Raw genomic sequence first — 14,725 nt, 5'->3', positions numbered from 1 at the left:
AGCATAGAAGATTAAATTTTAGAAAAGATGTAAAGAGAATATATGCATCAAGTAGAACATTAGATTAGATATACTATGAAGTTATAATTTGACTAATATAAGAGACATCAGTGGAAACTCAGAAGCCAGAAATACAATTTTCTTTCTACTATTGTAGTAGTCTGACCTCTAATCTTTTCATCAGTAGGCAGTTATGGTTAATATGTGTGTGATCCTTTTCTCTAAAATTAAACACTAATTATAAAAAGCTAAAATTAGAATTAAATATTCCAAAAATTATCCTTTATTTCTGGTAATAACATTATATTCCTTCATCAAAAATATAAAATTAAACTTAAAAACATGCTTAAAAAGAATGTCTCTGTAGTAAGCAATCTTTCACATATTTTTACTCAGTATCAGAGAGAAGACAATACAGTATATGCTCCAAGACTTTATGTGTGGTTTGAAATCTCCAAAAAAGAAATGCCTTTGAATTCTCACTCTGGTTTTAAAAATATATATTTGAATGTTTTAATCTAAGAGAATAAAAGTATTAAATAACTAATATGATGTTTTTTCAACTCTTTGGTATGTAAAATCATGCTTTATGAGAAATCTATGTATTATTCAAAACAAAAAGACAGTTGTTGATAATCACATGAATTATTGTCATAGTTTAGAATAAGTCTAACCAAACAATTTTTATTCAAGCTAAAAAAGACAAAGGAAAACACATAATAATAGGGAAACTATGAATATGAAAATATATTTGCAAAGTTTTTTTCCCAAATAAATAATTGAACTATTTTATATGAGCAGTCTAATCATTGATTTTTATTTAGAAAATGGAAAGCATTTTTACTTCAATTACTTTGAATTAGTATAAAAGCTTTTTTAAATTGAATCATTATATCTTAAATCATAAGTCTAAAGAACTACTTCATCATTTGAAATGAAAAGTAAGACTGTGACACTTAAGTTTCATTATTCCTTGCTGCGTGACCAACCAAGAGGACGATGTGAATCCAGTAAATTATGATTAAATAATATGTGACAGAGTTCTCCAGCCAATAGTTGAAACCCTCAAAGTTACTTCATAGTCATAAGACTTGTGTCATAGAGAATAATCACTGATTTGAGGAATAGAAAAGCATGGAGGGTCAGCTAAACTTTTTCACAAATATGACACTCACCATAGACTGGCAGATCCCAGAGTTTTGTGTTGTCATTGTAAAAAAATTTTCCTAATCCATTAAAGAATTTTAAGAATGCCACTGACATAATCAATTTTTATTTTAGAAAAATTAACTAACTTCATATCTTATGAATATGACACTAAGATTAGAGTTAGACAACATGGAAGCTTTTAGATAAAGCCTGAAGCTAAAACTTGGACAGAATTTACATGAGATTAACTAATACAAGTCAAGAGATCTGGTAGTTATTTGGATGTGGGGAGGTCAAAGAAATGAAAAACAGAAAACTAGAGAGCTAGTGTGTCAACATCAAAGGTAATATTATTTTTAACAAGATACCACAGGGGAAAGTGCAGTACAGCATTTTGCAGAGAGTGAGAATTTAAACATTTAGTACATTTTGATATGGATATGTGGGGTTTGAGACTTGTATCAGATTCTAAAGGAAGATGGTCAAGACAAAGCTGTAGATCCTATTCCATGACAAGTTTCTAATTACATTAAAAATAAACTCAAAAAAGATTATTCAAAAGAATGTACAAGTGTCACATTTTAAATCAGTTCAAAATAATTGGTAGTGCAAAGAGGAAAGTAGATATATTAGTTGAGATCAGCTAAAATACTGAGACAATATATACAATTTTTAAAATTTATGTTAGAAAAAGAATATATGAAAATTTAAGTATAATATTAAACCTTCAGAAATTAGAAAAAGATATACAGAAAAAAACTCATGGAATCTAGATTGAATGAAATAGTAAAAATAGATATGGATAGAAGTTTTAAAATATGTGATAAAAAGATTAAGAAAACAGTGGATAGTTTTTCAAATACTGATAAAGTGGACAAAAATGTGGTCAGATTGATCCAGTGCATAGACAATGAAAACTAAACTGTATTATGAAATAAAAAGGAATAGAATTTTAAATGTAAAAGAATTATATTTGTATCCTTATATTACAAATGGAAAAATTTAAGCTTAAAAATAAATACTGCCCTAGGAAATATAACTTATAAGTGGAAGTTCTAAAATTGATGACGTGCCAATCTGAACTTCAAAGTCAGTATTACATTTTATGCAATATATCATCCCCTTACTATGATAGATAAAAAATTTTATTAATTTTATTGGTACACTTTAGGTATACAATATAATGACATTTACCATTGGAGATTTATACCTTTAACAAAGGAGCCAAACACCCTCACTGGAGGAAAGATAGGCTCTTTAATAAATGGTGCTGGAAAAATTGTGTTTCAACTTGCCAAAGATTAAAACTAGACCTATATCTCTCACCATGCACTAAACTAATCAAAATGGATTAAAGATCTAAATATTAAAACAGAAACATTAATCCAGCTGGAAGAGAAGTTAGGTAGAACTCTTGAAGACATTGTCGTAGGAAAAGATTTCATGAACAAAACCTTAGTTGCCCGTGAACTAGTACAAAGAATCAACAAGTGGGATCTCTTCTTATTAAAATGCTTCTGCACAGGAACAGAAACCACCAGCAGAGTGAAGAGACAACCTACAATGTGGGAAAAAATTTTTTACCAGCTGTAACTCAGACAAAGCTCTACTATCTGGAATATATAAAGAACTTTGAAAAATCAGACCTCCCAAATTTAAATACCCAATCCAAAAATGGGCATCTGAAATAAGCAGACATTTCTCAGACAAAGAAGTAGAAATAGTAAATAAACATATGAAGAAATATTCAATATCACTGGTCATTCGAGAGATGCAAATGATAGATAAAATTTTAAAATGCCCACATCAATTTTCCAAATTTTATTCACATAGTTAAGTTACTAGAACTTTTAAATAATAGCTCTTCTGGGTAACTATTAAACTTATAAATAATTTGAAAAACAAATAGCTTTGGCTGAGGAAAAGTGAAAGTGCTATTGAATGACATGTCCCACTGGCTGGTGTAGGCTAAAAGTCCCTTAAGAGCAGAAGCCATGTATGTTAGTTAGCTTTTGGTTGCTGTGCTCAAACATCTGAGGAAAACAACTGAAAAGAGGAAAGGCTTATTTTGGCTCATAATTTCACAGGTTTTAGTCTGGTGAGCTGGCTCCATTGTTTTAGGACTACACTATAGGAAGGTAGAAATATCATGGTGGGAGGGTGTGGTGGTAGAAAGGTGCTCACCTCATGGCAGCCAAGGTGGGAAGAGAGAGAGACAGAGGAAAGGAAGAGGGAGAGAAGGAGAGGGAGAAAGGTGATGGGGAGAGCAGTAGAGAGGAAGAAGGAGGAAGGAGAGCGAGAGGGAGAGGGAGAGGAGAGAGGAGAGAGAGAGAGAGAGAGAGAGAGAGAGAGAGAGAGAGAGATTCTTCAAAGCTCTGCCCCCAGTGACCAATGAAGCCTCATCTCCAAAATATTCCACCACACCCCAGTAGTCCCATCAACAGGGGACCAGGCCTTCAACACTTGAGCTTTTAGAGTACATTTAAGATCTAAACCAAAATACCATGTGTTCTTTTTTTCCTCTTATATCCCAAGAGGTTGGTATACTATGTGACTGTCATTGGACCTTTGAGGACTTTTAGTTTGTATATTCATAATCCATCGCTATTTCTCAAAATCGCACAGAGTCATGAAGAAACAGATTTTGCTCTACCACTATGCTTGTAGAAAAGTGAAAAATATTCATTAAAAAGCTACTTTCGACTTTCTTTTACTGTAACAAAATATATCAAGTAATAAAATTAAAAAGAAGAAAGGATGATTTTGTTGAAAATATGAGAAGTTTCACGCATTGCTTTTGGGCCCGTGGTGAGGCTATACTCCCTTGTAGGAGCATGTGGTAGAACAAGCTGGGATGAAAAAAAGAGAAAGAGGAGTCAGAGTTTCACAGTTCCTTTCAAGGTTGTGCCTGAAATGACCTCAAGCCTCCCACTAGGCCCCACCCTCTCAAGGTTCCATGACTTCCCAAAAACACCTCAAGCTGGAGACTGTGGTTTTAACACGTGGGCCTGTGGTGTATATTCCAGATGTAACCTCTAGTCCTACTCATCCCAAATAGTCATAGAAAAGAAAAGCATGTAGGGCAGCACACATATATTTTATTTCATATCAATGCTTCAAACTCTTACCAACTATTGATAAAGATAGTATATCAAGTGAGAACACAAAAACATTCACAATGGAGTTACCAGGCAGGAAATACTATATATATATTTTCTATATATAATTTCTATCAAAGTTTCTTGACCAAAAAGTTAATGAATAATGGCATTAACTTAAAAACATATATAAAATGCAAATAGCCAAAATGATTTGGACAAAACTGAACAAATTTCATGGACTTACTCTAAATTGCAAAATTGAGATGGTATATCATGGTTTTAGTCTACCAGCACATATACAGATCTATAAAAAAGGTATAAACAAGCCTTCTTTGATCATTTATTACTCCATAAAATTGACATATCTTATGGCTTATAATTAAATGTCCATCTAAAGCCCCATGCATGCATAGGTGGTGTTTTGGGTGTGTATAATACTGGATCAGTCTACCAATTGGTTTAATATGGTTTTGGGTGTAGAAGATGAATTTACTGAAAAAGGAAAGACTACTCTGAGCATAAGTTGCATCAAGCAATAGGCTTGTAGCCTATATGGAATAAAAAGGGAAAAAGGAAGGAAGTCACTCAGCTTCCTTCCACCATGCCATGGACTGTTTCTTTTCTGCCATGCCCCTCTGCCATGCTGCACTGCCTTGGAGACAGGTGACTATGGGCTGAAACCTCTACAAACACTAAGTTAAAATAATCATTTCCTTGCTTGGCTTCTGAATTCCAGGTATTTTGTCCCAGCAATGAGAAAGTAATTAAGAAAACATGTAATTCAATTGAGATAATATTTTATTCAAAAAATAGTGCTAGAACAACTGATCATTCCTACAGGAAAGACAATAATTTTAGTGCATGACTCAAATCAAATAAAAATTAATTCAAAGTGGACTGTAGACCTAAATATAAAAGCAAAACAGTAAAAGTTTTAGAAGAAAAGTCTTACAACTTTGAGCTGGTAAAACGTTCTAAAACATAAATAAAGTGTATTAAAACAAAAAAAACTACTATATTGGACTTTAAAATGATTTAAAATATTTACTCTACAAGATACAATGACAAGAATAAAAAGATGGGCTTACACTGCCGAAAACTATTAGTTTTATATTTTCTGATAAAAGGCTGTGTCTAGAATATGTGTATGTATTTGTGTGTGTGTGCACATACCTGTGTCGATGTTTCCAAAAAGTATTTGAAGAAGAAAAGCAATCAGCGGTAAAAGAGCAGAGCACCAGAGTGGATACTTTCTTCTCACAATCAATATTGGCATGAAAAGTAAGTTACAAAACCAGATTCATTAGACAAACATGCAAGTTAAAGTCACAGTGATATAAAATTCATACAATTTCATATTTACAAAAATACATAAAATCTAAAATGTTTACAACAATAAATATGACCAAGAAATTAGAGCCATAAATTGTCATGCATTCCAAAGGGTAATAGAAAATAATAACACCATTTTGAAAGACTATTGTCCGATTTCTTACAAACTTTCTTAACCTAAGCTCTGATCTTGTATTTCCACTCCTAGGAGAGAAAATATAAGTCTCTAAAATTTTAAGAGAAAATATAAGTCTAAAAAATGATGTGTATAAGAATGCTGCAACAATCCTATTTATAGTAGTTAAAATTTTAAATAAATCATCCGAAAGATGAATGTTTATACAAATTATAGTGCATTTATGCAATTATGCAATTTATGCAATTATACAATTATGTGACAAAATTATCTGCAAGCAGAAAACAATATAGTTAAAATTCTAAAATACTATATTAAAGGGGATCAGAAACAAAGGGGTACCTTGTCTGTGATTTCCTTTATATAACATAAGAGTAGACTAAACTAATCTATGGTGATGAAAATCGTCATGCTGGCTTCCAGTGAGAGGTGAGAATTGACTGAAAGAACCTGCTGAGGTAATATTTGACTTGGCAAAAAGGTTCATTCTAAGTTTAAATTTAGGTTTTATTATATCCATGTATATATTTTTCCCAATTGTACCCTTAAGATATGTGCTTTTATCTATATCTATATTTTATCTCTCAAATAAATAATTCTATGCATATATATTTAAATATATGTATATTTAAATAGACTTATTACACACACATACACAACTTCTCAATACATTGGTCAGAGAAATCTAGGATAATTTAACTGTTTTAGTGAACACCCTTTAATTTTTCCTCCAAGGTATCCCTTACTTACTTTGTCTTACAGGACCCATTTTCCTCCTGGCTCTTTTTCAATCCCTTCGGAAATGATATATTTTTTAATCACTGCACTTCTTTGTCACTTCTTCCTTCCCAGGTCTCCGTAACAAACTCATTTTCCCACTCCCATTTCAAAGCTTTCCTCACAATTTGGTTCTCAATGAGCATGATCTTTACCACACTAAACAAAATGATGCCCTCCTTAATCTGATTTACTTTTTTCATATAACTTCCCAGTTTCTAACACACACAAAAAGTTAACCAGTTATATACCTACGGCGTATTTTTGTTCCTTCTGTTTCCGCTAGTTTGTAACTCAGTTCTATTTACTGGTGTATTGCTCAGAAATATGTGAAACTAAATAGAAATAACATCTTTTTCATGGCTTTTTTTTTTTTACAGATTCAGATATTGGTACAGTAAATTTCTGATTGAGTACGTATACATGACCTAGAATCTCCAAAGATTTACAGCATGAGCTCTCTTTCTGTTTTTTTGTTTTTTGGGGGTTTTTTTGGTATCGGGGATTGAACTCGGGACCTTGCGCTTGTGAGGCAGGTGCCAGAACCACTGAGCTAAACCCCCAGCCCATGAGCTCTCTTTCTCATTGGCCTATCCTTCTTCCCATTTTTCTTCATTTCTTCCTTTTCCTCTTCCCCTTCTTTACTGCCTCCTTTTTTTCCTTCATCTCCATTCTCCTATGCATTTTCCTTCCTCTTCCCTCCTTCCTGCCTTCTCTTTGTTCACTAGAAGCTCTGTAGCAAACAAGATCATCAGAGAAAACTGCCCGTTTCAATTCCTTTCTGAAAATGCATGGTAAGGAAGCTAAGGAATAACAAAAAATAATAATTTTACACTAGAGACAAATACTTTCTTGGGAGATCACTTTGTGGTTTTTTGCAAGTATGTTTACATAATAGAGAATATTCTTACTAAGTAAATTTCTCAGCACATGCAATTTTATCTTTAAAAATAGCAGGAATGGACCTCTATTAAAAAAAACCTGCCTCTTTTTACTTCTCAAAGCAAATCACTGAATAAGTTTCTTTCAAAGTTAAGATCTAAAATACATAGTTAGGACTAAAAGGTAATAAAAAGTTTTTAGACTGGAAACATTGCAATTCAAAAAGAGAGCACATTCTTTAAAAAGTAGAAAAGCCATGTGGGTGGAGTGTTTTATACTCTTATTTATATTAAATTAATGAAATATTATTTTCCAGAATCTCCAAAACTATTGGGCATCAAAGAAAAAAATAGAAGGAATACTGAGATGACTGCCACTAGAAAATCAGTTGGAGAGGTAGCTTTATGACTCTTGTCATTACATTTAGGTTTATTCAAGCAAAACAAACCTTGATTTTATAGTATAAGTTGGGTTCTTTCCAATAAGATGGTATAATACCAGAATGTTACAAAACTAAACAGTGAAATACAGAAAATGTAAGCCACAAGTAAATGTTTCAACAAAATGTAAAATAAAGAGGAATTTAAACAACTTTAAACATTTAAATAGTATAAGGAAATGAACAAAATGCAAGAAAGTAGATTTTATACATATATATGTGTACATTAGAGTACTGTAAGAAAATCACAATAATAAGTAAATAATTTTAAGTATAGAGCTCAGTAACATTAAATGTCTAGGCCATTTTTAACTAGAAAAGGAAAGTCATAGACTGTATCCTTTTCCAAATCTCTAATTTGATAAGAAGCTTTAGGAAATGAAATAAGGACTGACAATATTTGAATTATGTCCCAAATATTCTTCTTACACACAAAAGCTTAGAAGCCTTGAGGTTTATAAATATGCTTCCTGTGTTATGACTGTAAACAAAGGTTATATTCATTGAATGAAAAACACTGGCATTATTTAGTCCTTAGAAAAAAGCACCTATTTCAATTTCCATACACAGACAGAAAAATACCGCTTACAATGGTCTCTGCTCTTCAAAAATAATTCTCCTGAATATCTCATATTTACTGTTTCAATAAAAGTATGCATAAATTTCATTAGTATATGTATGTAGGTAGTCTTTTATCACAAAGCCCAACAATATGATGGCAAATTAAGAAAGAATAGCTCTCAAAAACTCCAGGCTTTCAGGAAGATGAGACTTTTCAGTGGCCTTCTGCATTCTATAAACATCTTTTTAGAATGATTTGAAAAAGAAGCAAATTAATGATTTTTTTTAAACCCTCAAAAAATCTATGCTACACTAACCATCTGCAGGTTACATTTATGCTAATTTGGTTCAGAAAATATCCTTATAAATGTAAAAGCTTCATTTGAAATCTATAAACTTTTAAGTCTAGAATTTTAATTAGGGAGCAAAACTATTGCCCTAAGTCTTTCAAGTGAGCTCTTACTTTTACTGTAAGTTAGGAATCAAACCAGTTGTAAGATAATGACCCTCCTGTCAAATTGATTCAAGCTGCCTGCATTGTTCCGAGCTGTGAACACAGGTCAACAAGATCTTAATGAGAAAAAGGATGTGTTAACTTGCATCAAATGGCCAATAGTTTCACCAAACAGAAAAAACATCAAATCACAATTTTCTGTGGTTTCATTATGTTTTTAATCATGAAGCATTAGATCTATCAATATTCAAGCTTTGTCTAAATCACAGACAGCAGCACATCTGTGATTAAAATGAACAAGTCTCATTCAACAGCAATTTACTAAATAGTTCTACTCTGAAGACCTTTTGTGAAGGATTTTTCTATTTCTATTGGCTAGAATTGTATTTTAATTTATTTGTGGGATGACTTGTTGCTTTCTCTGAAAGAGTTTTTTAAGTTGTCTGGCTGGCATCCTTAGACAAGAAGTTAATGACTAGATCACAAAGTAAATGTCTTCCTGAATTCACTACTATCATTTTATAGGTTAATTGTTACCTCGCTTCTTAAAATGACTCATTTACCTTTTCCTTATCTAAATAACTTCTACCATCAACAGAATGAGTTTTACTGTAATCCTAAAGAAAATAAATTGTCAATTGACCTAGGTCAAGCCTGAAGATGGTCTTTTACCTCTTCCCTACTCTCTTTCTCCTGTATAGACTAGATAGTCAACTTTGTTTGACTAAGATTGTAGCCCCTGGATGGCACAGCCCCACCAGACAGTTATGTTATGTATCCTCCCGCCTTGTTCCCTTTCTGTGCATGCTCCAATCATGAGACATTCACGCTATGTTCAGCCTAGGCCACGTAGGCCATGTAGCACTAGTTACCCTGCTTTCTCTTCCTGTTTGTCTTACACTATAAATAAAGAGCACGCTGGACTCCAGGCAGCCATTAGCTCAACAGGCTATGGTTCCACCTGGTAGTAGCTTTCAAGCAAATTTTGGTATGTATCCTTCTTTCTCGGTATTTTCAAATTTTCTTCATCTCCCCCCACTCTCCCTGGCTTCAGACCCTACACTGTGCAGGTCGTGGCAGTCACAATGAATTAGCAATTGTTTTTGCCAACACTAATTTGATTTCAAAACATATTATATTTCAGAGGCACGTTCAAAATAATGCATGTTTTGGCGCACCCGAGACACCCCCGGGAGGCCGGGCCCAACCCTTCCAGACCCGCCTCTTGGAAGGGCGAAGGGAGTATGTCTGCAGACAAGCGGGACACAAGAGTTGAAAGGCCAGAGCGCTCTGGCAGGGACGTGTCAGGACAAAGTGTGAGAGGCGCTCTGCCTGGGAGTCCAAGTAATGCTTCTGGGTATGGCGGCCGAGAGAGCAACAGAGGAGTCATCTCAGACCGGGGCATTGGAACCCAGCACTACCCTGAAGTACGACACGTGATTGATCGCCATGGACAGGACACAAGTGGACCAAGGAAAGAGTGGCATGGTCCACCTTCTCAAGGGCCTGACTACCACGACATGAGGCGAATGGGGGATGGCCGGGTAGGCGCAGATATGATGAGCCAGCACTCACTCGAGTAATGCATCTCCAATTAACAGAATTGTACAGATGGGGGGAAGTTCCATGCCAAGAGTAAGTGGCTCTGGATTTAAGCCATTTAAGGGTGGACTTCCACGGCGATTTTGAAAATGAGCTCTCTGCCATGGTTTCAAGATAATTTATTGAAATCTCCTGTAAACTTTATTTGACTACTTAAGAAGAGGACCCTCTGACCTGCTTGAGAGTTCTGTCAGACTTTTTGTTTTCTTTTTTAAAAAAATTTAACATGATTGCTTTTCTCAATTTTAGAGAAGACATTTAAATCGTTTTGTTGTAATTTTTAATAGTTTTGTGTATCATTCAACTTTACTTTCTTGCAGCACCAATACACATTTGAAAAGATGGGAGTCGAAGCTGTTTTGTTGAAGGCTGTGTGAATACGAGGCATAGTTTGCAGCTGTGTGGTAGTGGGTAATATGCAGCATTGGCACTGTGGTGCCAGGCTCTGGACATTCTTGTTACTAAGCATTGTCGGCCTCCATTTTGAAGGCTGTCTAAGCTTAAAAATTCTGCTGTCTAATTTTCAGAGAGTAAGATTGTTCCTTGCATTTCTGAGTATTATGCAACCTTTTTTTGCAGAAGGTACTGTTACATTAAGTGCATCTGTGTAACCTGGTGAAAAAACGTAATCTTTTTTGAAATAAACCTTCATATTCTGTATAGTTGCTAAAGTGTTGAGAACCTTTTTAATTGTAAAATGAGAACAGCAAAACACTAATTCAGGTTTGCATGGAATGAAACCAAATAGATAATGAAACCGTGGCCATGAGGGTAATGCCGTGAGTCTCGGACTGAGTTGTTCAGGTGAATGCACGCTTAGGTAAACTGTACTGTTGGATGATGAAGCCCGTCTGCAGGAATTGTGTAGGTATTAATGTTTCCATGTTCCCAACTATGTTGAGAGGTGGAAAAATCCCAGATTCTAGACTGGTGAATCGGTTGGGTTTTGTAAATACTTGTATGTGGAAAGACATTGTTGTCTTTTTTGTGAAAATAAAAAAACACACCTGGAAAAAAAAAATAATGCATGTTTTATGTCATGCTAAAATCAAAATTTTATATAAGGAAAAAAATGTCATGTAATTTCCCTTCCTAACACATCAGCATATTTTCAGAAACAATGATACACAAATTTTATTTCCAATAGGAATCATGGGAGATATTAAAGTAGAACTTATGTAACATAAACAAAAATGTATTAGAATCATATCATGGAGAGACTTTCACAATTGACCGAAGACTAGAAAACAGTTGAAAAATAGAAAGATCAGCCATGGGCAACCCAGCAGAAATGTCCCCAAAGATTTTACATTATTTTTCTACCACCACTGATCTGCTATGTTCGTAGTGTATTCAGATTATTCAAAGTTAAAGTGATTATTAATATTCATTATTTTTATTATTTCTGTTAAAAGAAAACCTCCCCTTTTTCTTTCTTCTATGGTTTTAGGTAAAATTATGCAATATTTTACATAATTCACTCTTTCCTAAAACATCAATTATTCTTTGAAAAAATTAGTAGTTGTACTAGTGTTTGCCACAGGTAGTTTTGACTACTTAATCCCATTTTCCAATAAACTTATTCTTTTCTGCTAGTTGTAAAGTTTTGTTTTTGTTTGTTTAATTCCAGGGCATTCCCTTTATTTTTTCATTCCTACTGACTTTAAGGTATTGTTATTCATTTCACCTATCCATAAGCTACTATCATCCAATGCACTATAATTAATATTACCTTGAAAAGTTGTCTACGAAATTAGCTTATAATAAGGAAAAACATTTCATTCACCTTCAGTTTTTCCTTCTCCAACATTCTTTTCTTTACCCAGATCCAAGTGTCTAACTTACATGATTTTTTTCTCCTTGAAGTACTTTCTTTAAAATTCCTTGCAGAGCAGTCCTGGGGGTGACAAATTCCTCCAGTTTTTGTTTGTCTGGCAATGTCTTTATTTCTCTTCCATTTTGAAGCAAAACTTTAATGGCTATACAATTTAGGTTGGTGGTTTCTCTCTTTGAATATCACATACTTTACTTGATTCTCTTCTTTAAATGTTTTCTTATTTAAGAGAAGGCTGATGTGACTCGTTTTATATCTATGGGCAAAATATAATATCTTTTCTCTACTTTCCATAATTCTATCTCAATAGACTACTTTCCCTATTTTCTTTAGTTTTCTGCTCTTTCTTTTTTACAATAAAGTGTTTCTTCTCCTTGCTTTTCACTGGAGAATTTATGGACTTGGTGGATGCCATTACTTTTGGAAAATTCATGGCCATTTGTGGCTTACCTTCTTGGTTTGGGGTCTGCCATTACTTTTAAGAAATTCGTGGCCATTATTACTTCATATAAGTACTCTGTTCCTTCTCTAGTTCTTTGCCTCTGGTGTCCTATATATATGTGCTGTGCCTTTTGAAAATGACTTAAAATCACTGGCTATAATTTCATCACCACCATCCTTTTGCATTTCAGTTAGAGAAGTTCCTATTGGCTTTCCTCAGCCATATCTAGTGTAATTGGTAAGCACCAGACTCTATGAATAAGCAATCAGAAACATCTTTGATTTTTCTAACATTGTTTCTGATGTTTGGTCTATTCTTGTAGTACTTTTGCCTGTAATCCACTGTCATTATACACAAATCAAGTTGGAGTGGTGGTGAGGTGTAAGGAATGAAATGGTCTAAGCCCTTCTGACAGAACATCAATATTTTAATTGAATTATATCTGCTTTGTGCCTTTTTAGATGTTTTCTCCAAAAATATAGATTCTGTGTCTACCTTTTGATAAGGAAAAAGGATAAAGATGACTGGGGTTGAAATACTGTCATATTTTCAGTGGAGATAAAGTTCTAGGAAGTTGGGGGGCTTATTTGTTTGTTTGGTTTTGTTGCTGCTGTGTTTCTGGAGAATACATTTATTTAGAAGAACATTCAGTATGGCTCCCATGCCTTTTGTACAGATAAGATCTCAAAAATGACTCTCCAGATTTCCTGTCTCTCCAGATGTCATGAAACTGTTTTTTTTTTTAGGAAATCAATTCTCAGAAGTATCCAAGAAGAATCACTAATTTTCAGCTTCAGCAACTTTTCTTTGTGAAGATGTTTTCTTTATAGACAAAACCTTTATATTTGTTATTGCAAGCATTGTCTTTCTATACTGATAAAAGTGGAATCTTTGGGAACAGAGACAGAAAAACATATTTAAAATCATGTAACAAAAATAGCATTGGTTAAACTCATTTTTTTACTTTACTTGTATACTTATATTTTACTCAATTCCTATTCTTGGTTCCTTTACAATTTCCCTAATCCCTTTTTCAGGTCATATTTTGCTTCTGTTCAAGCTCATTGTCTTTGTTCACCAAAAATTGTTTCACACATCATGGAAATACACTTCTGAAGGAATCGTTCTATTCTGCCCTCACACATTTGAAGTCATCTGAGACTAAAGGGCACATATAACTGGCATGGATAATAAAAATCTGACAGATTTATTACAGATAACACGCACATATTTGAAAGCTTATTTTAAAACTTAGTTTTAAAATATGCATATTCTTTTATATAAGATTCTAAACCAGTTTTTAAAATTGAGTATATTTAAGCAACAGTAATGAATATAAGCAACAGTAAAGAATATAACATTTGGAAATAGGAGATTAAGTGCTACCAAAACTAAACATCTCCCAAAAGAATTATGGTATTTGACAGTTGTGAAATCTCTAAAGACATGTCAGTTTTATTTCTTAGGTAAATCTGTCAGTATACTCACACCATGAAATTCCAAAGTGACTATCAACAAATGACAGTACAGCGAAACATATGTGAAGGCACTTACACAAGCTTATTATTTTGATAAATTTTAAATCTATGAAGAAAAATTAGAATGATGATATGGTCAGGAAAAAAACCCTAAAAACATTAAACAATCTCTTCTGTGTCTCTAGAAAGGAATTAATAGATCAAATGGAAATTGGCAAATATAAAAGAATAAAATGTGTTCCTTTGAGCTCTCCATGTGAGTGCCACAGAAGAGGAGGGCTAGGAGAATAGACAGCTTTCCTGGAGGGGTCTAACTCTTTTTGTTTATCTATTATCACTTCACTTAATCTGGGTTCTTCATCTCACCCAGTATTCCTAGCAATTTCATTTCTCAAAATATTTATAAATTCATTTCCTTTGCTTTTCCTTGTTCATGAAATTTTCTCCAATACAAAACAATTTCTGCCATTTTTATTGACAAGTTCTTTCATTTTTTATCTCACATTCTCCTTTCCAAAATTCACCCCCTGTACCATTT

The 14,725-nt window shown here is 33.5% G+C and overlaps 1 protein-coding gene across 1 annotated transcript in view; it reads left to right on the top strand.

Moving 5' to 3' along the window:
* LOC147826706 (SAFB-like transcription modulator) overlaps positions 1–13,616 on the top strand; it is a 31,578-nt gene extending 17,962 nt beyond the window's left edge. Inside the window, exon 2 of the mRNA XM_087216993.1 lies at positions 9,976–13,616. Coding sequence (XP_087073119.1) covers positions 9,976–10,414 — 439 coding nt within the window. The 3' untranslated portion in view covers positions 10,415–13,616. The remainder of the gene's footprint in view (positions 1–9,975) is intronic.
* Positions 13,617–14,725: the final 1,109 nt, after the last annotated feature.

This window comes from Heterocephalus glaber, unplaced genomic scaffold (assembly GCF_053883595.1).
Source record: "Heterocephalus glaber isolate CG9 unplaced genomic scaffold, H.glaber_assembly_v1.0 deba00001461, whole genome shotgun sequence".
Classification (NCBI taxonomy): Eukaryota; Metazoa; Chordata; class Mammalia; order Rodentia; family Bathyergidae; genus Heterocephalus; species Heterocephalus glaber.
The sequence above is the reverse complement of the archived record's forward strand: the minus strand, read 5'-3'. Positions and strand labels throughout refer to the sequence as shown.